This window comes from Rhinatrema bivittatum, chromosome 17 (assembly GCF_901001135.1).
Source record: "Rhinatrema bivittatum chromosome 17, aRhiBiv1.1, whole genome shotgun sequence".
NCBI lineage: Eukaryota > Metazoa > Chordata > Amphibia > Gymnophiona > Rhinatrematidae > Rhinatrema > Rhinatrema bivittatum.
Genome location: NC_042631.1, coordinates 11,057,114 through 11,082,077, shown reverse-complemented (window position 1 = coordinate 11,082,077; position 24,964 = coordinate 11,057,114). Strand labels below are relative to the sequence as shown.

General features: G+C 45.4%; 1 protein-coding gene across 6 annotated transcripts in view; it reads right to left on the bottom strand.

Annotated features, from left to right (window-relative positions):
- The window catches only part of NELL1 (neural EGFL like 1), a 387,142-nt gene that overhangs the window by 322,715 nt on the left and 39,463 nt on the right, over positions 1-24,964 (bottom strand). For all 6 annotated transcript variants that reach the window (XM_029582536.1, XM_029582539.1, XM_029582538.1 and 3 more), the window contains exons 3-4: positions 14,418-14,568; positions 7,109-7,279 (exon numbers count right to left, since the gene is read on the bottom strand). In XM_029582536.1, the coding sequence (XP_029438396.1) occupies positions 7,109-7,279; positions 14,418-14,568 (322 nt within the window). The remainder of the gene's footprint in view (positions 1-7,108; positions 7,280-14,417; positions 14,569-24,964) is intronic.

The following is a 24,964-nucleotide window of genomic DNA, read 5'->3' as shown; positions in this document are numbered from 1 at the left end:
TCATGGTACATTGAAATCATCGGTACAGTGTGCTGCGGCAGTCAAAAAAGCAAACAGAATGTTGGGAATTATTAGAAAGGGAATGGTGAATAAAACGGAAAATGTCATAATGCCTCTATCGCTCCATGGTGAGACCGCACCTTGAATACTGTGTACAATTCTGGTCGCCGCATCTCAAAAAAGATATAATTGCGAGGGAGAAGGTACAGAGAAGGGCTACCAAAATGATAAGGGGAATGGAACAACTCCCCTATGAGGAAAGACTAAAGAGGTTAGGACTTTTCAGCTTGGAGAAGAGACGACTGAGGGGGGATATGATAGAGGTGTTTAAAATCATGAGAGGTCTAGAACGGGTAGATGTGAATCGGTTATTTACTCTTTCGGATAGTAGAAAGACTAGGGGGCACTCCATGAAGTTAGCATGGGGCACATTTAAAACTAATTGGAGAAAGTTCTTTTTTACTCAACGCACAATTAATGCGTTGAGTAAAAAAGCGTTGGAATTTGTTGCCAGAGGATGTGGTTAGTGCAGTTAGTATAGCTGTGTTTAAAAAAGGATTGGATAAGTTCTAAGAGGAGAAGTCCATTACCTGCTATTAAGTTCACTTAGAGAATAGCCACTGCCATTAGCAATGGTAACATGGAATAGACTTAGTTTTTGGGTACTTGCCAGGTTCTTATGGCCTGGATTGGCCACTGTTGGAAACAGGATGCTGGGCTTGATGGACCCTTGGTCTGACCCAGTATGGCATTTTCTTATGTTCTTATGTGGGCACCAACGACATAGGAAAATGTGGGAGGTGGTACTGGAAGCTAAATTTAGGCTCTTAGGTAGAGAGTTGAAATCCCGAACCTCCAGGGTAGCATTCTCTGAAATGCTCCCTGTTCCACGCGCAGAGGTCACCAGAAGCAGGCAGAGCTCCAGAGTCTCAATGCGAGAATGAGACGATGGTGAGGGAAGAGGGATTCAGTTTTCTAAGGAACTGGGGAACCTTTTGGGAAAGGGAGAGTCTTTCTGTTAGCCTTAACCTTTAAAAAGGAGATAGAGCAGCTTTTAAACTAGAACAAAAGGAAAGCTGACAGTCTCTCAGCAGTGCATGGTTCGGAGGGAAGTATCTTCAAAGGATACTAATGAAGCATTAGAGATGGGGCATCCCAACAGAGAGGTTCCATTAATAAGAAAAGTAATCCAAGTGCCTATAATTAAAAGCGTATCAGAGCTAAACGATTCCAACTGAAAAGCAGAATGTAAATACAAACAAAAAACACACTTTGAAATGTTTGTATGCTAATGCCAGAAGTCTAAGAAGTAAGATGGGAGAATTATAGCAGAGAATGATGACAATTAGCATCTCAGACATGGTGGAAAGAGGATAACCAGACAGGGGTATAAATTATATTGCAATGACAGAGAGGAGCATCTTGGTGACAGGGTGGTGCTTTATGAACAGGATGGCACAGAGTCCAACAGGATAAAGATCCTGCATGAGAATAATTGCACAATTAAATCTTTATTGGGAGAAATCCTTTGTGTGTTGAGAGAGTATAGTGATAGGAGTATACTACGTCCACCTGGCCAAAATGGTGAGACAGACAGTGAAATGCTAAGAGAAATTAGGGAAGTTAACCAATCTGTAGTGCAGTAATAATGGGAGATTTCAACTACCCCATCAGGGCATGCTAGAGAGATAAAGCTCCTGAATGGAATAAGTGACAGTTTTATGAGCAATTGGTTCAGAAACCAAATGAGAGAGGGAGCAATTTTAGATCTAAATCTCAGTAGAGCACAGGATTTGGTGAGAGAAGTAACAGTGGTGGGGCCGCTTGGCAATAGTGATCATAATATGATCAAATTTGAATTAATGATAGGAAGGGGGACAGTAAGTAAATCCACAGCTCTAGCGCTAAACTTTCAAAAGGGAAGCTTTGATAAAATGATAGTTAAAAAATACCATCCTAGAAGCACAGACCAGATGTATTCCATGCATTAAGAAAGGTGGAAGGAAGGCAAAATGATTACCTGTTGGGGAGCGCTAGGAGAGCGAACCCACTTCCCAAGAGATGTGTGTTCTTGGGCCACGGCTCGACCCCAGAGGAACTCTGAAGAGGTGCCACGGTAGGCGAGGCATGCCCGAGCATGGGCAGGACAGGAGCGAGGCTGGACAGATGATGGATGAATGAGATACTGACCCTCCTCCGGACCTGCATGCTTCGGAAGACCAGCAACACAATGGTGGTCTTATGAACAGTCCTCCGACCGTTCCAAGCCCTTTCGGACCTGCCACAGGGTACGGCAAGAAACGGCAGGCCGGATGGAGGCCAGGGCAGCGAAGACCGGAACATGGAGCTTCAAACGAGACTTCAGGGACGAGGTACTTGGATGCACAGACATAGACTCAGGCACAAACGTAGACTCAGGAACGAGGTACTAGGCTTTCAGAAGACTCAGGAATGAGGTACATGGCTTGCATCATGAAGCGCCCTACTCAGCCCGCCCGTGGGGCTGGTCGTGGACCACAACATGGCTTGCCACGGGGTACCAGGCTTTCAGAAGATTCAGGAACGAGGTACAAGGCTGGCATCATGAAGCGCCCTACTCAGCCCACCCGTGGGGCTGGTCGCGGACCACGACATGGCTTGCTAGGGGTTCAGGACAACTGAAGAGGAACACGGACAACAGGATCAGGAGAAACAACATTTGGACTGGAACACGGATACTGGATCAGGAAATAGACCTTAGACTAGGAACGCGAACAACAGGCGGACATCTGGACAAGACAAAGAGCTCCAACGAAGAACAGGAAACACAGGACCTTGAAGAAGTGGTGGAACAAGGACGACTCCTGAAGCAAAGGAGAGCAGGAGTGACCAACTCCATGCGAAGGCAAAGCTGGAATGGACGCTGAGCCCTTTTGTAGGGCTGAAGAGGGCAACGCTCAGGGAGGGTTCAGCAGAGGGCCACACCTGGCTGGCCCTTGAAAAGGAGGAGAGAGGCGTGCGCCCACACCTATGGAAGCTGGAGAGAAGAGAGCTGGAAGCTGGTGGCGTCCTCCGCCAAGTGGAAGGCCCAAGGAAGCCAGGCAGGCAGCGGAGCAGCCCTGCCCTGAAGTTGGAGAGGTGGCAGGCTGCAGGAGCGGCTCCCAGCCGTGAAGACTGAAGAGAAGAAGGGCTGGCTGCAGTGAGAACAGAGAGCTGAAGGTGGCTGCAGGCACCAGCAGGGACGGCCTCCCTGCCAGCCGAAGACCCCGGGAGCCATGCAGAGCATCGGGGAACAGCCCGGCAGCGGAGGTTCCAGCCGCACTGGAGAGCTCCCGGCAGCCCGACCCTGCCGCGCAGGACCGGAGGCAGCCGGGGAGGAGCCCGGTGACGGCAGCAGGTCCGCCGCGAAAGAGAAGTCGTCAGCGGCCCGACTGGCCACGTAAGGTAAGGAGCCTGCCCGTGCTCCTTGCGGGCAGGACCGCAACATTACCAGCATGATTAAAAGGTGAGGTGAAAGAGGCTATTTTACCCAAAAGATCTTCATTCAGAAATTGGAAGAAGGATCCAACAGAAGAAAATAGGATAAAGCATAAACATTGGCAAGTTAAATGTAAGACATTGATAAGACAGGCTAAGAGAGAGTTTGAAAAGAAGTTGGCCATAGAGGCAAAATCTCACAATAAAAACATTATTAAATATATCCAAAGCAGAAAGCCTGCGAGGGAGTCAGTTGGACCGTTATATGATCAAGGGGTTAAAGGGGCACTTACAGAAGATAAAGCCATCATGGAAAGATTAAACAATTTCTTTGCTTCAGTATTTACTGAAGAGGATGTTGGAAAAATAGCCATTCCGGAGAAGGTTTTCATGGGTAATTATTCAGATCAACTGAACTAAATCACAGTGAACCTGGAAGATGTGGTAGGCCTGATTGACAAACTGAAGAATAGTAAATCACCTGGACCGGATGGTATACAACCCAGGGTTCTGAAAGAACTAAAAATGAAATTTCAGACCTATTTCAATTAATTTGTAACCTATCATTAAAATCATCCGATGTACCTGAAGATTGGAACATGGCCAATGTAACCCCTATATTTAAAAAGGGATCCAGGGGTGATCCGGGAAACTATAGACTGGTGAGCCTGACTTCAGTGCTGGAAAAAATCCAGGAGTCTGTTATAAAGAATAAAATCACAAAAAATTTGGACAGATATGTTTGATAGGACACAGCCAATATGGATTTACCCAAGGGAAGTCTTGCCTCACAAATCTCTTACATTTTTTTGAAGGTGTGAATAAACATGTGTACAAACGTGAACCGGTAGATGTGGTGTATTTAGATTTTCAGAAGGCGTTCAAAAGGTCCCGCATGAGAGGCTTCTAAGAACCTAAAAAGTCATGGGATAGGAGATGTCCTTTTGTGGACTGCAAGCTGGTTACAAGACAGGAAACAGAGAGTAGGATTAAATGGTCAGTTTTCACAATGGAAAAAGGTAAAACAGTGGAGTGCCTCAGGGATCTGTACTTGGATTGTTGCTTTTTAATATATTTATAAATGATCTGGAAAGAGGGACGGATGAGTGAGATGATCAAATATGTGGATGACACAAAATTATGCAGAGTTGTTAAATCTCAAGTGAATTGTGATGAATTGCAGGAGGACCCTGTAAGACCGGGCTTCCAAATGGCAGATGAAATGTGTGGACAAGTGCAAAGTGATGCATATAGGGAAAAATAACGCTTGCTGTAGTTACACAATGTTAGGTTCTATCTTAGGAGTTATCATCCAGGAAAGAAATCTAGGTGTCATAGTGGATAACACATTGAAATTGTTGGCTCAGTGTGCTATGGTGATCAAAAAAGCAAACAGAATGTTAGGAATTAAGAATTGACAGGCAAATAAAACAGAGGATGTCATAATGCATCTGTATCGCTCCATGGTGAGACTGTACCCTGAATACTGTTTGCAATTTTGGTCATCGCATCTCAAAAAGAATATAGCTGCACTGGAGAAAGTGCAGAGAAGAGTGACCAAAATCATAAGGGAGATGGAACGGCTGCCCTATGAGGAAAGGGTAGGGCTGTTCAGTTTGGAGAAGAAACAATTGAGGGGGACATATGATAGAAGTCTGCAAAATCATGAAATGACTTGAACAAGTTCATGTAAATCAGTTATTTACTTTCTCAGATAATTATAATTATATTATGTATTATAATAGAAGGACCAGGGGGCACTCCGTGAAGTTAGCAAGTAGCTCATTTAAAACAAATCGAAGAAATTTCTTTTTCACTCAGCGCATAGTTAAGCTCTGGAATTCATTGCCAGGGGATGTGGTTACAGCAGTTAGTGTAACTGGGTTTAAAAAAAGGGTTGGATAAGTTCCTGGAGGGAAAATCCATAAGACCACACACCTTGACATTCTTCCACAATTTTGTAATACAAAAGGTTGCAATATTTCCATAAAGGACTATCAGAATCTTGGTTCGAAGGATTCTTAACACATATGTAGTCAGTTTTTTCTAAACATGCTTTGATTAATATTTTTTATACAATACTGAACCTTATCGCCATGCACATCACACCCTCTCTTCTGAAGAGATTTTTGTTTTTGCTTTTACGTTTCCCCATCCGGTCACATCTCTTTCCAACATGCAAACCCTGACTATCACCTCCACACATACGAGACGTGCTCCTTCCTCCTGGTACCGTACTTTTTGCAAATTCTTCTGCTAGTGAAAGAATCCGGTATTTTGTCCCAGAACCAATACAGCCACTGGAACTGTCTACAGCAGAGCCAATAACAACTCACACACACATATATCTCTAGAATACAGAGGCAGCCTTTTCCCACCCAATCCTTTAATGCTTTTCAAACATTATTTTCAAAACATAGAAGAAAACTCATAATAAATTACAATGGCCTCCAGAATGGGCAATTTTCATGGGAGGCTGTACAAAGGGCTTCAGTGGTGCCTGGGGCTCTTCCTGACCCATAGCTGCCTTCTCTACTGGGCATTACTGCTTAATTATGTTCATATGGAGCACCAGAAGGCCGGGAATAAGGCTGCTGCAATAAACAAAAGTAAAAAAGAAAAAAAAATGTCCACTTCTTGTTTTCACTTTATTTTAATAAATGCCACAATCGACAACTTAATGGCAACAGCGACCCGTGGGTCAAACCATTTCCTGCTCGTGAATAACCTTAGCCGGGTGAAGGGGCATTGGCCGACTCCTCCGAGCTGTCGTTAAGTGCCCTCTTGCTTTCTTCTCTCTCTCTTGGACATTGCTGCCTAATTTACAAAATGCTTATGGCAGTAAATCAGCGGGGACAGCAAGCTGGGAACATCAGAAAATGGAACCTCAGAGGAAAGCCAGATCGGTTGAGAAACGGCATTTCAATCCCCCAGCACACACCGAGACATCGTGTTTTACTACCCAGCCGCAGCCTCTCTTTTGTTGTCCCACATTTTTCTTCCAGACCCATCCAGGCACCTCGCTTCCTTCATTTACAGCTAACGTGCAAGGGAAAAGGATGAGCCCTGAATGTCCTCCCCTCCCCCTCCCCCCGTTATAGCCCATCCTATGCACCACCTTACATTTAAAACAAATGACCGCATTCTTCTGCTTACAGAGGTTGCGCCTGTCTACGATTACAATGTCCTGGCAATCTGCCATCCAGGGGTCCTTCAGAAAAAAAGCTGACAAGGTTAAGCGACAGCGACAACAACCCACGCAGAATTAACGGCACCGGCCCACAGGCCTCAAAAAAACTGCCTGGCCCAGGTGTTCCCCTTTAGAAAAGAAGCTGAAAACCCCCTTAATTAAAAAGGAAGGAATATTCCGAGTTCCGCTACCTTCAGACTCATAGCGGGGGATGGGGGAAGCTCGCTCCACAATCTCGCACCCCCACGGGCATAAACAGCAGCTGAGCAACAACAGCGCAATCACACGACGTCCTCCGGTACCGTCAGGCGTGCAGCAATCAGCCGCGCACTCTTCTCAACGTCTCCATAATCACAGGGTACAGTTTTATTTTATTGATCAGTTCTCCCACAATAATAATATTTTTAGCCATCCTATTATGTATCATAAAAAAAAAAGACAAAAAAAAACCATATGATTCACCTGTTGCAGTCGACATGGAGCAGTAGATGGGACGCGCTGACCGACAGGGCGATCTTGTGCCACTGCCCATCTGCCATCCGGTACGGGAACACCTCCGTCCTCGACTTTCCCTTGGATCTGTAGTGATACCGAATCTCATCCCTCAGGCCGCTGCTCTCCAGTTCAAAGTAGCTGTGTGTAAAAAGCAGAAAGAAATCAGTTCGGTTTCACCACCGCGTGGCTGTCAAGTTTTCCCACCGGTGGCAGACATTGGCTTGGCACGACGCAAAGTGACTAAACATCCTGGGGTCAAGGGCCGAGGAAAATCTCATAGGCATTAAAGACAGTTCAGGAGCACAAGGGTCTCCGTTCCTGACTCCCTCCCCCATGCTGGAGCTGCTTCTGCTGTCTACGGCGCTCAGGAGCAGAAGACGTCGGGTTTCTGCATCCCAGACCTGCATCCAAGAGCACGCTGGCAGCAAATCAGGATACTTCCTTCACTGGGAAGGACGGCTCACAAGCAAACATGGGTCAGGGGGCATAGCTGGGAACATGGAAGGCAGTCCCTTCTCAATGGGCACAGGCAGGCAGACCCTAGAGACTGTGTCCTTGTGTGTGTGTGCATAGAGGGGAACAGTGTCTTGTTCCAGAGTGCCGAGGAGAAAAGGTTGAAATACTTCAAGCCATACTTTCCTGGACACCAAATCAGCAACAAATCAAAAAAAAAAAAAAAAATGCTATTGTAGGATTTTTTTTTTCCCTAAGGCAATATTAGTTTGGCAAACCGAGGATTTCCCAGAACAGTTGGGGTTTTCTTGCCACTTGGCTGAGGAAGGCTTTGAAAGATTGTCATGAGTTACAAAGAACACCCCTGAGGGAAAGGCAGGACGGTGGAGATATGATAGAGTCATTTAAATAGGGCCAAGGTTTCCATGCACGGGTGAGCCTCTTCCAAAGATTAAAGGAGGCACTACAACAAGGGACCATGAGATGAGAGAGAAAGAGGGTAGAGTAACCCAAGGAAATATCTCTTTACGGAGAGGGTGGTGGATGCATGGAACAGACTCCCCGGGGGAGGTGGTGGAGACGAACACAGCATCTGAATTCAGGAAAGCATGGGGCAGGCCACAGGGGATGTCCGAGGGAGGGGTAAGGGTGAGCAGTTGGGTGTGGATGGGCAGACAAGATAGGCCTTATGGTCTTTTTCTGCTGTTGCGTTTCTATGGGTTTCCTTCTTCCTGCCCGAAGCACCAGCACAGTTTTGCATCGGCATTCGGGATCAAGCTGGTGCTTCGGGCAGGAAGAAGGAAACCCATAGAAACGCAACAGCAGAAAAAGACCATAAGGCCTATCTTGTCTGCCCATCCACACCCAACTGCTCACCCTTACCCCTTCCTCGGATTTGGGAGGGATTAATGAAAATGAGGGGCAATATCGCACTGGGCAATAGCATAAAGCATGCTAGTGCACGTTTTTAACCCCGAAAATAATTACACCTTCCTGGGTTTGGGGAGGGAGGAGGAGTGGAGAGAGCACCTCTGGGGAGGCCTTCACAGTATTCAACTATTTATATCACTATAGGAGGGCCAGCTAATAACTCGAGGTGAGGTTTTGGTGGTGGTTTAGGGTTTTGGGGCCAGTTTGACATGCAGAGTGAGACATAAGAACAGCACAGTACACCTCGGTGAAGATTTGACATCATTTGGAGTGAGGAAAGTCTCACAAAGATGAGATTTCTGCACTGTTCTGTCGCCCTAGCTTGATGGACTCTGTAACAGGTTACTATCAAGCTAGGGTGCGAGAACATAGTAGAAATCTCATCTTTGTGAGACTTTTCTCACTCCAGATGATGTCAAATCTTCACCGAGGTGTACTGTGCTGTTCGTACGTCTCACTCTGCATGTCAAACTGGCCCCAAAACCCTAAACCACCACCAAAACCTCACCTTGAGTTATTAGCTGGCCCTCCTATAGTGATATAAATAGTTGAATACTATGAAGGCCTTATAAAGAGTCTCTCTCTAGGGGTAAGTTATCTGAACATTGGAGTTAGCCAGATAATAGACTAAAGGCTTTTGAAATTGGACCTCATGCAGTCCCGGACTAGAACCTGAAGGTTAAATTATTACTACTGGTTTCTTTCCCCCATGCTGACTGTCAATTTACAAGGAATTCATTTACTTTGAAATGCACACGGTTTTAAACTTCCAGTGGTCTATTTGTCGAAAACAACTGCAAATAAAACTTCAGTATAAGTGCCTAATGCAACAGAGGAAACATCTGCCTGAGTAATGGATGCGTTTCCTTCCCTTTACTGCCCTCCTCATAGCCTCTCTGCTGATGTGATTTCCCTGTGCACCACAACCGGGTAAAAACAAAAACCCAGAGGAGTTCCAGCTGGGTCCAGAGCAGCAGCAGCACCCTCTTTGCAGAATAACTCGGAGGAAACCGCAGTTTTCAATACTGAATTTCTCAGAAATCCAGAGAGTCAGGGTGCTGGAACGCCGAAACCATGCGTCATTCTCAGGAGTCCTTGGACTGCCTTCTCTCTCACCAGAGAACTGGGGCCAACTCTGCACAAATTCATGCTGCCCAGCCTGCTAGAGCTTCTCACGGTTTCTTGTACTACATGGGAGGGGTTCTTAAATAAAAAAATAAAACACAGAAATTGCTTAGATTGTTACGAAAGCAAGAAAACGCAACATATGTAGAGCTAATTAGATAGTCATAGGCAAGATTTGATGCTGGCAGGAAAAAAAAAAGGCTGTGTTTCAGATTTTTTTTCCCCCCATCAAAGCCGGGCTCTTCAGACAGCCAGAAAATTATCTAAGCAGCAATTAAGTATTGTAATGTCGTCTGGAGCTTATAGAGATGAGTGCAAGGCAGCCAGAGGCAGGAAGGAAAAAAAAAAATCTAACTCACAACTAAAAAAAAAGTAATACATGATAGGGACTAAAACACATTTGCATAAACATTTTAAAGACAAATGAAGAGAAAATAATATATGATGGCTTGGGGGGAGGTGCTGACACCTATTCGCTTGGGAGAAAAAGGCACAGAGGGCAGAGAAATTCTTTTTCTTTATATTTTCACAAGGGGGGGGTTTCATGACAGGTCTGCACGGTTTTAGTGAATGCCTGAAAGCAAAGCCCTGGCACTGGCTGTGCCGACCCATGTTCAGATCCAAATAAATTAATCACCTCTGGGGGGCGATTCCATTCATAAAAAGGATCCCGCTCTGGGTTCTGCCGCCATGCAGACAGGTCAGCCAAATACAATATATTATCCGATTTAAACTCTGCATTGGCAGAGCAGGGCGGTGTGCACCCATGCAAAGCACCGTCTTAATTGGCAAGATTCAGCGGCGATGCGTGCGCATCGGGGGGGGGGGGGCGGGCGGATGAGAACGGGTGCTGCTTCGAGCCATGGGGCCCGTCCACCTAGTGCGGTGTCAGTCCCACTGACTCTCTCGTCATGCGGAATTAGATTCGCTCAGCCAGAAGGCATCTTCTCCGTCCCCATCTTTCACGGTGTGTGACTGTAGTGAGCTGCCTCGGGATTTCTTTGGTGGTTGATCTTGCATATGGACAGCGCCTACAAATATCTGTTTTGGTTATCCCCCTACATTCACTGGACAGCAGCCGAGTAAGAACATTTCTGGTTTTTAAGAGCACAAATGAGGCCCGGCTTGCATTTCTTCCTTAATTAGGATTAGTGTCCAATCAAGAAAGAACAACTAGGAAAAGTCCATCACACCTGGACGGAGCTCCCTGACTAAAGTGACTCTTCCCATGATGCAGGGGGAACGGGCGTTGCCTTGAGACAGAACATGGCTACTTGGCATAAAATGGGGAATAACTCAGGCCAGTGGAGCAAATGTTGCACTCAGCAGTGTGGTACTGTAAAATGGAAAAAGGGATGGACAGATCAATTTAATGCCTCAGGGATCTGTACTTCGACCAGTGCTTTTTAATATATTTATAAGTGAGGTGATCAAATTTGCAGATGACACAAAATTATTCAGAATAGTTAAATCACAAGCGGATTGTGATAAATTGCAAGAGGACCTTGCGAGACTGGAAGATTGGGCATCCATATGGCAGATGAAATTTAATGTGGACAAGTGCAAGGTGATGCATATAGGGAAAAATAACCCTTGCTGTAGTTACACGATGTTAGGGTCCATATTAGGAGCTACCACCCATGAAAAAGATCTAGGCATCATAGTGGATAATACTTTAAAATAGTCGGCTCAGTGTGCTGCAGCAGTCAAAAAAGCAAACAATGTTAGGAATTATTAGGAAAGGAATGGTGAATAAAATGGAAAATGTCATAAATGCTTCTGTATCACTCCATGGTGAGACCGCACCTTGAATATTGTGTACAATTCTGGTCGCCGCATCTCAAAAAAAATATACCTGCACTGGAGAAAGTGTAGAGAAGGGCAACCAAAATGATAAAGGGCATGGAATGCCTGCCCTATGAGGAAAGGCTGAAGAAGTTAGGGCTGTTCAGCTTGGTGAAAAGACAGCTGAGGGAGGATGAGATAGGAGATATAAATTGGCTATTTACTCTCTCAGATAATAGAAGGACCAGAGGGCATTCCATGAAGTTAGCAAGTAGCTCATTGAAAACAAATCTGAGAAAATTCTCACACACTCAATTAAGCTCTGGAATTCATTGCCAGAGGATGTGGTTAAGGCAGCTAGTATAGCTGGGATTAAAAAAAAAAAAAGGTTTGGATAAGTTCCTGGAGGAGAAGTCTATAAAGCTGCTATTAATTAACAGGGATTGGGCCACTGTTGGAAACAGGATGCTGGGCTTGGTGGACCCTTGGTCTGACCCAGTATGGCATGTTCTTATGTTCTGAAGAGAAACTTAACATGTCATATTCATTTCTGCTAGGTTGTAGTTTCTTTCCTGGCATTGTAGGTTTAGGATTTGTTTGGTTTTTTATTATTATTAAAAAAAGCATGTATAAACAGAGAATCAAGGAACTGCAGCATGAAACTCAGGAAAAAAAATATATACAAATATGTAATTATCCAAAGTCAAACTGAAGTACTGAGTGTCAGTGAGAGCAATCGCAGAGTAACCAGGACTTATTACAGAACGCTGGTGCCTCAGACAAAATCAAAGTGCATTAGTAGAAAGTAATTTGGGCCATCTTCCCTCAAGATCGTCAAGTGATTAGGGTTCCAGGGGACTTGGTGGAAGAAGAGCAAGCCAGGGAGCACAAAAAGCTGGCAATCAGAAAGTAATATCAAACAGCAGCTCAAACCCTGGACTTTTGTTTCTTTTCACCCTTGCTAAGATTACAGAGGAGAGATCTGCTGTAGCTGCTTTGGTAACAGATGGTTGACATCACCTCATGTAATACGCAAAAGAGAGACCATAGCACAGGGAGCCGTGTTACCCGAGTGCCCCGTCTCCTGGGCTACTTAAAGCAAGTACGAGAATGATGCAACGAGGGGAAACGCCGCTGAGCAAAACAGCCAGCCAGAGGCAGTGCAGGAAGCCTCATCCGTCCCCATGCAGAACGGCAACTACCTCGGATACCAGGGGTTTCATGAGCCTACCATGGTGAAGACCTTCTGGTGTATGCAAAAAACAGTGTCCCAACAGGGACCAGAACCGGCGGACTCAGGCTGCTAAAGCATCATCCCCGTGTCGGGCTGGAAGAGGAATCTCTCTGCTAGCTGCAGACACAGAACCGCACTGCCGGCCTCAGAGGGTATAGCTCTCCCCGCAAGTCCCTTTGGAAAAGCATCAACTTGCCAAAACTTTGGAAGCATCCAGTTCGGAGGCCGGAGAGCAGACAATGCCTGAAAAGCTGAAAGATGTGGGTTAAACACGTCCCTTATCGAATTCCAGCATTTGCAGCAGCCCCAGAATGACGACTTCGTATTTAAAGGGGCAATGTTGGAAAAGGGACTTCCGTTAACCATGGGAGGGGAAAAAAATAACCCTCTTTGAAAACTGCCCCCCATCCACTTCTATCTGGGGAAAAGGGTGGCACCGGGAATGTGGCTGGGACGGGCAGGGATTTCATTCCGAGCTCTCCATGCCTCGTTCTTCCCACGTACATTGCGGCTGCAAAGCCTGCAGATCTCAGATCTCCACAGGCAAACTCTGTAGGCCAGGGGTTCTGCATGGACAAAACAAAAAACCGCATGGGGGCAACTCTCGGCACTATCCACACCGGGACAACATTTTTTTTAAAGCGAAAAGCACGCAAGTAGTTTGTCCGCAGCTCGCCACGGGTGGAGCGCGCAGGCGGCCACGCGCACCGGCTTTCTTTGTGGGAGGAATCCTGCTGGTAAAGTACGCGCAAAGATCTGAAAATGCAAAAAAATCGGGGACGGTAACATCTAAACAGCCGCGCATGTGCGCGCGTATGCCGGCTCGCGCTAACGGACGCAGCCATTTTATAACATACGAGCATATATGCGCACATGGTATAAAACAGGCCGTACGTGCATACATGCGGGCGCAATATTATATGGACGCGTGCATGAAAACGCCACCTCTGCCGCGTACATACGTGCCCGGCTCATTCCCAGTTCATCCAGGTAAAGGATAGAATTTCCTAACCCCCCCTCCCCCCACTTAACTAGCCACCCTTTTACCCTGTTAGCCCCAACCCTTAAAACCCCGCTGAGCTCTTGAGTTTTTATTGTTTCAGGGCTCACACGCCATCCATGGCCGAAGTAAAGTTACGCGCGTGCGCCTAAATACTTACGTGCAGATTTGATTGAGAAATCTAGGAACACCCAGGCCCCGCCCACATCCCCGCCCCCTTTTTTGTAAAAATATTTGTGAGCGCTTACCAGGAGATCCACGCGTAGTCGTGCGCTTTTTAAAATTCGTGCAGTGCACACCCTGATTTATGCACACGTCTCCCTGCTTCGGCACACACATAGGGCTTTTAAATTTGCCTCGGTGAGGACGTTTTTCCTCCTCTTACCTAAACGCACCCCTGGGAACAGCTCCTCTCGGCGTGGCGAGCAGCGTGCGCACGGAGCTCCTAGCTGCATCCAGGGAGCATGGCTGCACGCCATGTTCCCTGGATGCAGCCATGCTCCAGGCCCTCACACAAACGCTCTGCCTACACGCAGGCACAGCAGACACTAGCGCAGCTAGAAAAAAAGGCCACCTCCCTACACCAGAAAATTACTTTTTAGCTCTTTTTTTTAAAGTGGAACCTTTGCTACAGCGTGGACCCCGCATTGCTCGGAAGCTCTTAAGGCAGTCGGAGCCAGGTGACACCAAAGCAAACCTCCTGAATACACCCCTGGGTGAAGAGCCACAGCACGGGAGCTGCTCCTTACCTGTGCTCTAACTCCCGGATGGACAATATCACGCCCGACATCGACGCCCTCTGCCGTATCGTAGCCAGGAAGGTGAATTCACTCGTATTCCTGAAGAGCTGGACTAGCTTCTCACTCACATGGGGTGCTGCGTGGAGTTCTCGCTCAACATCTAGGAGAATGAATTAACCAAAACACATTAAAAAAAAATATGCCAAGTTTGATGACTTCAGGTCACATTTTTGTTTCTACTTTAACATCAGTTTGTTTTTTTGCTTTTTTTTTTAGGTGGGGGGTGGGTGGATGGCATTTTTCCAGAGCCTGCCCAGTCCAGCTGCATTTATTCAATCTGCAATCTGAAACGGCCATCGCTGGCAGAGCACGGGCTTGTTACTGCCACAGAATGACAATCGGCCAGCCGCTGATTTTCTGATGAGCCTTCTGATGCGATGCTGGGGCCATTAGGGCGTGCTGGGGCCAGATTATGTAGCCGTGGGTAAGGTGTGCTGCAAACAAATGAAGGACTTTAAAGCACCTGAAGCGTCCCCCGAGCCTCCTGAACCAAAGAATGAAAAATAAAGCAGGAAGATTCTCCGGCACCACGAAGCCCGCCCTCTCCCCTTCCTCCCATATGTAAAATGCTCGGCCCTTACCCTGCAGCGCAAATGACTTCTTACTGCAAATAACGCCACCTGCCACTTTCCCTGCCCAGTGCTAAGAATTTTATTTCCATGGCATTGGCATTTCCAGATTCTCATTTTTTTTTTTGGACCTGGTAAAAGGGAGCATTAGCGCCTGGAAGCTGAGCCAAATAATGCGCTGGTTTAATCCAGTGGAAAAAACATTGTGGCCTTTAGATAGTTTTTTTTTCCTTTGACTTTTAGGTTTGCACATAGGGAGGGTAAGTATAAAGCACATGCGCCCATATATACCTGCACGTGCGGCTACATACGCTGAATTCTTATATCACGCGCACGCGCGCGCGTGTGTGTGTGTGTGCGCGCTCCTAATTTTAAAGGATGGACACGAACAGCTGGGAATTGACGGCGTCAGACGCACAAGCGAGTACATTTTAAAAACATGAGCGGGTGAAGGAAATGGCCAGTTTAACCAGTTTCATCTACCAGTTTGCCCAGTCCATATCTAGGTCATCAAGACCCCCTCTGCTTTCTTCAGCCTCCACTCCCCCAGGTTTTCCCAGACCCCCCGCCTCCCCCTCAGGCACTTCGTATGTGGCTAGAAATAGTTTAATTCAGACTCGCACCCCATCAGCAGCAGAAATGAACCGGTCGAACGCCGCATTTGCGGTGCTACATACGGGCATATCTCTCGGCCCTGCCCCCTTTCCATCCTTCTGCTTGATGCCAATATCATTCACCAATATTTAAAAACTTTATTATTCCTAAAAGCTTTTCCAACATAGTTATTATATAGTTATATATTAATTTTTTACTCTACTTTTATTACTCTACTTTTATTCTTTTTCATTTTTCCTCTCCACTATAATTCTCTCTATTATTCTATGTAACACCATTATTTTTATATTCTTCACACTGTAACTGTTTATCATTATTGTTTATGTGAACCGATGTGACGGCTATGACAATGTCGGTATACAAAAGAAAAACAAATAAATAAATAAAAAATAAATACCAACATTCACCAATATCAATCTCCCAACAGGTACAAGATTCTAGGGGTCATTCTAGACAATCAAATCAACCTCAAGAATTCATTAATAGAGATGTGAATCGGAACCGGAATCTGTTCGGTTCCGGGTCAAATTGTGCAATTTTTTTCGTCCGGCCCGATCGTGGTTTTATCGGCTGCGCCCGATCCGATAAACAAAAAACCCACCCCGACTCTTTAAAACCACTCCCTTAGCCTCCACCACCCTCCTGACCCCCCCCCACCCCAAAAAACGTTTTAAAATTACCTGGTGGTCCAGTGAGCCCTGGGAGTGATCTCCCGCTCTCGGGCAGTCGGCTGCCATTAATAAAAATGGCGCCGATGGCCCTTTGCCTTTACCATGTGACATAGTAACCATGCCATTGGCCGGCCCCTGTCACATGGTAGGAGCACTGGACGGCCGGCGCCATCTTTAAAAATGGCGAGGGCCATTCAGTGGATGGCCGGCGCCATCTTTATAAATGGTGGGGGCCGTCCTTCTCTCTCTCTCTTTCTTATATATATATATACACACACACACACACACACACACACACACACATATATTCATATTTATTGTTCATTACATTGTATGTACTTTTTTTCATGTTACCTGTCATGTGCCCTGCAAGCGTAGTTTCTTGTTTATTGTAAACCGATGTGATATCCCTAATGAACGTTGGTATATAAAACCATTAAATAAATAAATAAATAGATATTCGCACAGCGGCACTTGTGCACACATGTAGCGGGTTTATAAAACTGGGCGGACGCGCGTGTGCTTTTTGGCGCGCGCATCTCTTTCACAATTCACCTTTCCGCGTGTACTAGAGCATCAAAATGTTTCCCATCGCTCTGCACCCATGACCCTGCTGAGAATCCCTTAGAAAGATGTATGGCTTAAAGTGGCTTTTCAAGCTAGCCACAAGCCATTCAGCGTTGGCGACTGGTCTCAGCTGTGGTGGTTTTTACAGGGTGCTGGGCTCTGAAGGGGTTGGGTTTTTTTTGGAGTTTGTTTTTTTTGGGTTTTTTTTTAAATACTTTTTTTAAATGGTAGACCAGGCCTAAGGTACCTGCTCTGTGCTCCATATTCTGCCCTGTGATACCGCACAGCAGAACGATGACAGCCTGGATCATGTCTTCTTTCTCCAACATGATCTTACTTAGTAGTATCCACTAGCGCCGTGTTGTATAAATCTGCCGGGCACCGAGCACCAAAGTCCAGGCCAGGTGCTCGTGTGTCCAATGCTCCAGCCAAAGGGAGAGCTGCATCTTTACAAAAAAGACTCAGACAGACAGCACAGCAGCAGCGCCAGGGTGCGTGTGCCAGCTTGACAACAGTTAGCAGAGAGGATGAAGCAGCCTGCCCAGGCGCCGGAGTGAAATGCAGAACCAGAGCTGGGACATTTGTGGTCAGAAGGGGGGGGGAGGGAGTGTAGCTCAGTGTCCTTTTTTGGTGCATGGTAAGTGACAAATTACAAGAGGTCTAAGTAATGCATGGCAGAGAAGGGAGGGGTATGGATGGAGCCTATAGCAATAATAGCTGGCTCTGTGAAGGAGTTTGGAGATCATTCAGACATTGCACTCTGTGTAACTGTTCTCTTTCCTTCCAGCAATGCCTCGTAAACCAAAAGACAAATTTTCCTTACAATAAAGATTTCATTATTGGCCATATTTGGTTCTCCTGTGTACTGGTACTGGGGATTGAACACACAGTATACCAGTAGCCAAACAGTCTGAAACAATGCCATCAGTCTGGCCAACTCAGCCAAGCATGCAAGTCCCGTCAACGAGCAGAGCCCTGCACGTCAACTTCACTTCCTGCTCCGCTCCTACATCCCTAACAGGAAGGACCAATCAGAAACTGGATTCAGAAACCAGGCTGGGGTCCAGAAAGCAACAGGAAAAGGGAAGGATCCAACACTTGGGGGGGGGGGGGGAATCAATTTCTCTGCTGTGTTTTTAAAAAGCATTTGAAGGTAAAAGCAGATATTACAGTGGTGTTAAGCAGACCCTCAGTGCAGTCAACCCAAATGTCAGCAATGTCGTAATGCTCGCCTGCGACGATTGATTCTGCTAAAGTATAGCAATACGTACAGTAGGAAGAAACTAAATTTGCAATGAACCAGAATCTGGAAAAAGAAATACAGGTAAAATAACTTTCCATTAAAATGTTAATTTTGTCCTGTCAAGAAAGTACAGCAGCATAGCTGAACACTATTTATGCATTCAAACTGGATTTTCCGCTTTATTGCTGGAGCTGCAAAGCAGATAAAAATCACAATGAAAACAGCAAATACAAAACAATATAATAATTAATCCAAAAGTGCCTGGCCCTGCTAGCTCAATCCAGGACAATCAGTCACTTAAATTCTCAAAAATGTTGCTCGAAATACAGAGCTTCCAGTTTCCCACTTAAAAAGGGCAGATACCAAGTGGACCAGTCTGATGGGCTCCCATAAACGGTCACGGTACAGCACATTTACTAGAAAGGACTCTCACAATCCAGCAGGTTTGAAAGATTTCATTCACGTACTGATTTTTTTCTACCAAATATAAACTAATTCCAACCTTTTAGGAGATTCTGCTTGCTTTACTGGGAGGAAGGAGAATATTTTCCCCATTTATTACAACTGGAGGTTTGTTTTTTTTAAACCCTTACAGTAACTAAACCAAGAGCAGGAAAAATATCTGGTATTAGAGTCTACTGCAGTGAAATTATGGGTGTAATATACACCTGAAAGTGGTAGGAAATATCTTAAATACTGCACACAGATGAATTCAGATAAGGAACCCCTGCGGTGGTCCTGTTTAAATATCTTAAATACGAAAAAGAAAAAAAAAAATAGGGAACACTTGCATTTCTCAAAGTCAACAATAAACCAAAGAACCATGTCAGGGCAGGGTATGTAGTGCATCCAGAGTCATGAATTGCAAATTAAATGCAAACGTGAATTCACCGTTCTCCTGCTCCCATGCATTACTACCAACATAGGGGCCTATGCAGTAAAATTCATGCAAACATATTTTAGCACGCAACTTGCTAAAAGGTTAACGTGCATTGTGAAACGGAAGTTAAATGTGCTATGCAACAAATTTTAGCAAGTCCAAGCTAAAAAAGAACTGAATGGACGATGAAATTTAATGTGGAAAGTGAACAGTGATGCACCTAGGGAAAAATGATCCCAACTAGGGGTACACAATGCCGAGATCTATATTGGGGGTCACTACCCAGAAAAAGGACCTTGGAGTCCTTGTGGGCAAGATGCTGATATCCTCTGCTCAGTGCGACAAAAAGCAAGCAAGAAAGATCCAAAAAGGAATGCAGAATAAAACGGAGAATATCATATTGCCTCTGCGTCGAGGCCATGGTGCGACCACATCTGGAGTTCAATGTGCAGTTCTGGTTGCCCCATCGCATGAAGGCAGCAGAAAAGATGCACAGAAAGGCTACAAAATGAGAAAGGGGATTTAACGGCTCCCTTGTGAAGGAAGGATAAACAGGTTAGGGCTTGGAAAAATGGCAGCTGAGAAGGGACACGAGAGAAGTTTATAAAATCATGAAATAATACTAGGACTAGGGGAACATTTCATAATCTAATGACCAACAGATTTAAAACAAATAACGGAAAATACCTAACTCAACGCACAATCAAGCTGTGGAATCCGTTGCCAGAGGACACGGTCAAGGCGGCCAGCAAAGCAGAGTTTAAACAGGTTTGGAAAAGTCCGTAAAACATTATTAGCCCTGACTTATGGGCTGCAGGAGGAAATAACCAAAATAGAGAAGGCATAGATTCCCTTCCCCAGAGGAAGAGGGAGAGATGCATAACTGCGAGCAGTCCTTCTGGGGCTACATTAACTCACAGTCCAGTGCAACTATTCAGGAGAGGTTGTGCCAGCAGCAGCACTTCCTTGCAGGCTAATGTTTAAGCACAGCTGTAACCGGGGGGAGGGGGGGGGGGGTGCTATAACCAGGGGGTGCTGCCTGAGCCTGCCCTGGGGAGCTAACTAAGGCCTGGCGTCCCCAACTCCTCATGAGCTAGCAGAGCTCCTCCAGCAGGGCTCCAGACCTGCATCACACAAGGGGGGCTGATGCAATCATTTTCAGCGCCAGCTTTCTTAATGCATGCACGGCGTCCGCAAGGGGGGGGGGGCGCCATGCAATAGGCAAATTAGGGGGTCACACTAGCAAGGAGGCGCTAGGGTCGCTTGTGCGACCTTGACGCCTCCTTGCTAACGCGACCCCGTGGCGGTTGCCGGTTATGACGACCGACGCCGGTAACCTCAGCAGCCGTTTTCTTTACTGGCAGACGGCCGATTATGAAAACTGACGCAGAGTTTACCGGCGTCGGTCTTCATAACTCGGAGGTCTGCCGAGGTATTTTTTTTTTTGTTTTTTTTACTGAAGAAGTACAGAAAAGCAGTTTTTTCTGCTTTTCTGTACTTCTTTTACATGCGCTCGGCTATTAACGCCTGCTCTGAGCAGGCGTTAATAGCCGAGCGATAGACGCACATTTATTTTTTTGCATTTGGAGTGAATGAGTAATAGCCTCATTCACATGCATTTGCCTGTGATGAGCGCTCTCTCATTCACTCCACGTCGGACACACGTTAAATAGGCCCTAATCCCTCTATTGCATTAGGGGGTGGATTAGCGCCTATTTAACCCGCGTCCAACTGCGGGTTGTACAGTGCGCTTGGCTGTGTGCACTGTATTACACCGGCCCCAAGGCCAAGGGTAGAAAAGCCTCACACCGTAACGTGCACATTCATGTTCATTGCGTGGGCTCCTTTAATGTTTAAATGGCAGAGGGCTCTGGCAGTCTAGCTGATCATGGAATTAAAATGCAATCCTTAAGTCCTCTCCTGCTGTAGAGACAGCAGTTCAGCTTCAGTGAAAAGACAAAGCATTTCATACTAGGGAAACAGATAAAATTTCCTTTGGCTCCATCTTGGTCTGGTATCTGCTACCCTCCAATCTGCAGTAAGGGTCAAGAGCAGAGCGGCTCCTGAATGAGAAGCTCTCTCATTGGGCACTGCAGACACAGCGGAGCAGCGCTGGGCTATTCTGAGCCACATCCAGGCACACCGAGCACGTGTCTGTGCAATTCTGGCACAAACAGAAGCATCATTTCTAATCTAATTTTATATCCTGCCATTTTAGCCAGATAGGACCTACCATATTAAAAAGAACTCATGAGAACATTAAAAAGTAACTCATTAAAACACAATCCCTAAATACAAATGAAATACAATTCAGAATTCTACACATAATTCAAAAAGAACAAAGCTACAATGAAATCCTAGCACCTTTCTATCCCATTCAAAAATAGACGCTGTTTGCGACTTGATTTCATTTTCTTTGCTCACATTAAAGCTGCTTTGCTGAACTCCACTTTAACACACAGTTTCTAACGACTGCAAACCGCGAGGTGTTAATGGCAATGAGCTTTCGGGTAAAACTCTCAGCACAAGTGAGAGACCAGTCGAAGACCCATTCATGAGGTTAGCGTTCACCCCTTTGAGATTCACAGCCCCCGGCGTTCGCTTGCCGAGGGTAGCAGAACACTACAAAAAATAAAACAGGCCGTGCAATCCTGCCCAGGTTCGGGGAGCAGAGTTAGAGAGATGCATGGATCCCATAAAATGTTACTCTGCATGCGACACAGGTTGCTCTGCACTGTCTGCTTGCTAAATCTGATCCATTGGACGCTGCAGGATACTCCCAGGAGCTCTGGATAGTGGTAATGATTACCAACCTGATACTGAGCGACTCTGGGAGAAGCTCAGCTCCCCAAACCCATTTCATTCTCAGCCTCTTCTCAAGCTGAAATGATTTGAAGAAATAAAAAAATAATAATAAAATAAAAGCAGTTTTCTCTTTCTGTTGGTTATTTCTCGTCTGCGGTGGAGAGTATTTTCAGCGGAGTGGGATGGAAAATATAATTAAGTGAAAAAGTGGAGACTGTATGGACTGTTCTTTTGCACCGTCTCAACGGGAAACCAATTCTCCAAGATAAAGTAGGTAGAGTACAGCAGACTCCACTATCTCATCATTGTCATTGTTTTTTTCCATAGGTCGTACATCAGAGCGAGTCAAAAGGTCAGATCTGAGCAGTCCCCAGTATTCCGGGGACAATTGGTTATTTAAAAGTGGTACAATATGTGCAACCTTAGCAGTGAACTTGGGGGGCACTCTATGGATTGATTCTACAAACAGGTTTCCACTACTTGATTGCCAATAAAAAAAGATATAAGCCAACCATCTAATTTTCTCCTTTGGGACAGGATTCTAGAAATCACAGTCCTAGTCAAATGAGCTGCAGGTTACACCTGAAACATAAAACTCCTTCTGTATTCAGAGATGGTACCACCCTTAAGAGACCCTGTCTGCAGCTCTATGGACGTTTAGCACATCTGCTACAAATAAAACTAATAATACATACAATTAGAAAACAAACATGACAAGCTAAGGGTCTTGTCATATTCCATCCCAAGCCTGTTCCTTTTGTTGTATCTTAATCCTCTCTGATACAGGATGTACAGTTTTACTGGTCATGGAGAAAGACTGGATTCTGTAGCCTGTGACACAAGAAAAAACCAAATGCATGGTAATGGATGAGTCTTTTAGATCCCATCCAGTATGTCCCTTCTGGGAGACCAAGCAGCATTTCCCTGGCTGGAGGAACAAAGCCACGACGACGACTCCAGCCTCTCTCAAACGCACTTCCACTTTATTTAAAGTAACAGCACTTCAACACCATAGAACGACCGCCTGCCTTTGCAGTAAGCACTTCCCACTCCCTGGGCTTTGGGTCAGCATAGATTCACAGGAGCTGCCTCTCCTGGAGACGCAGGGGCCTCCCGAACCCAGCTGGGCTTACACTCTTAGGCTCCCCAGCTGGTCCCGCCCTCCGGCCTCTCCCTGACCCAGCAGGCCCAGCAGGGTCCAGCCCACAGAGCTCTCTCTCCCCCCTCTGTGGGATTTAAGGTGGACCAGGCCTCTAGCCTGGTTCTGCACATGCAGCAAGAGGAAAACAGGGGCACTCCATTCATCCCTTTTCAGACATCTAACAGGGTATGGGGGAGGGGGGTTTGAGGGGAGGGTTATGTGTATGATCACCAGCAAGTACATTTAGTTAAGTCTCCCTTACACGTTTAAAACACAAACACTATTTGACATAAATCTGGGGGGATAGGGGTCCACAATTACTTCCATTTCTGTAGCACAGGGGCATACGAGTTGCAATTTATGATATCCCTTCTAAAAGATTTAATACAATTTTATTCACGTCCTTGATTCCACCTTTTCGAATGACGGGTCACATGAGGCAGATATCAGCATCATTCACATAACACCATAAAACATATATACCTTAAATAAGTTGCATGTTTTGGAGACTGACACACAGTTCTGTCTTTTGCTATTCATAATTGTTTGTTTGATGTGAGGTGTTTGGATTCCTTTTTTCAAAGAAAATTTCTAAACATTCTCCATAGCACATCAAAGCAGTTAAACAACGTCTCCACTATAGAGGTCAGCTTTGTATAACTTTTCTAAGGAAAACGTAAAAGGAAGCCATATGCTAATACATAATAAATACATTTTTAAGAGGCATACGCCAAAAATAAAACAATCCTTATTAATACCACTAGTGAAGGATGTTCAGTGGTAGTGTTTTAGTGCATTTGTGCGTGTGTGCAGCTGTTCTGAAAGAGAAATGGGTATCTACAGGAGGCTATGGACAGTGCAGAGCTGGATTTAAGCATGGGCAAGACAGGCTCCTAGTTTAGAAGGTACCCAGGGCTGGTGCAAGGGCATTAGGCGCAGTAGGCAAAATCTTCAGCTTGCTGCACCCTACTCCCTACTGCTGTAAAATCCTGCAAAAAAAAGTCAAGACCTTGGAATTGGTATTAGGTCTATTGTAATGTGTGTTGGATATGGGCTTGGCCCTCAAAAAGCCACAAGTAAAATGAATTTCAGTTTCATTATAGTAAATCTCCCATTTCAAAACTGCAATAACTTCCAGCGCTCAAACAGTAACAACCCTACTTACGAAAAGGCAACACTGCAAATATTACACCAGGCCCGAAAAATGCCAATTCACCTACTATTAGGAAACAGAAAAAGTCAAGCTGCTATAGATCCTTACACAGAACCCACACACTAACAAAACGTCAACTCGGTCATACATGCAAAATACAAACAGCCCCTCCCCAAATATAGAATGAAGTGACCAAGTAGTAATACAAACATGTAGACAAAAACTGAATTGTAAACTGCAACAAGCCAGACTATGTGTGCAGTGCAACAATGAAAAAGAAGAAACATTACAATTCCTCATAAACATGAAACAAAATCAGGAAATATAAATCATTAACAGAAGATCATACTAATAAAAAGAATATTTCAAAACAGTTGACAAAAGGAATAACATCTAATAATTTAAAACTCAAAACATTTCCAAAGACCAATAAAATATTTCAAAATAGCAGACACAACCACCACCCAATACTTAAAACTTAAAAAGATTTGTAAAAAAAAAAAAAAGTCTCCTGCTGTCCATACATGGGATCTTTTGATTTCCAGATGCCCTGAGATTGCCGTAAAATAGCATAGGAGAGGAGAAGGGTTGTTGCTCATAATCTCTCTCATACATACACACATGCTCAATCACAGTATATACTCTCTCACACACACACAAACATGAACACTCATGCCCTTACAGATACACACATACTCGCTGAAATGCTCTTATACACAGACACGCTCTAACATGCACACACAGACAGCTAACACAAATACAGACTAGCTCACAGACACACATACACAGAAATGCTCGACAGACACACGCAAACATACTCTCACACACAGACATGCTCTCAGACACATATAC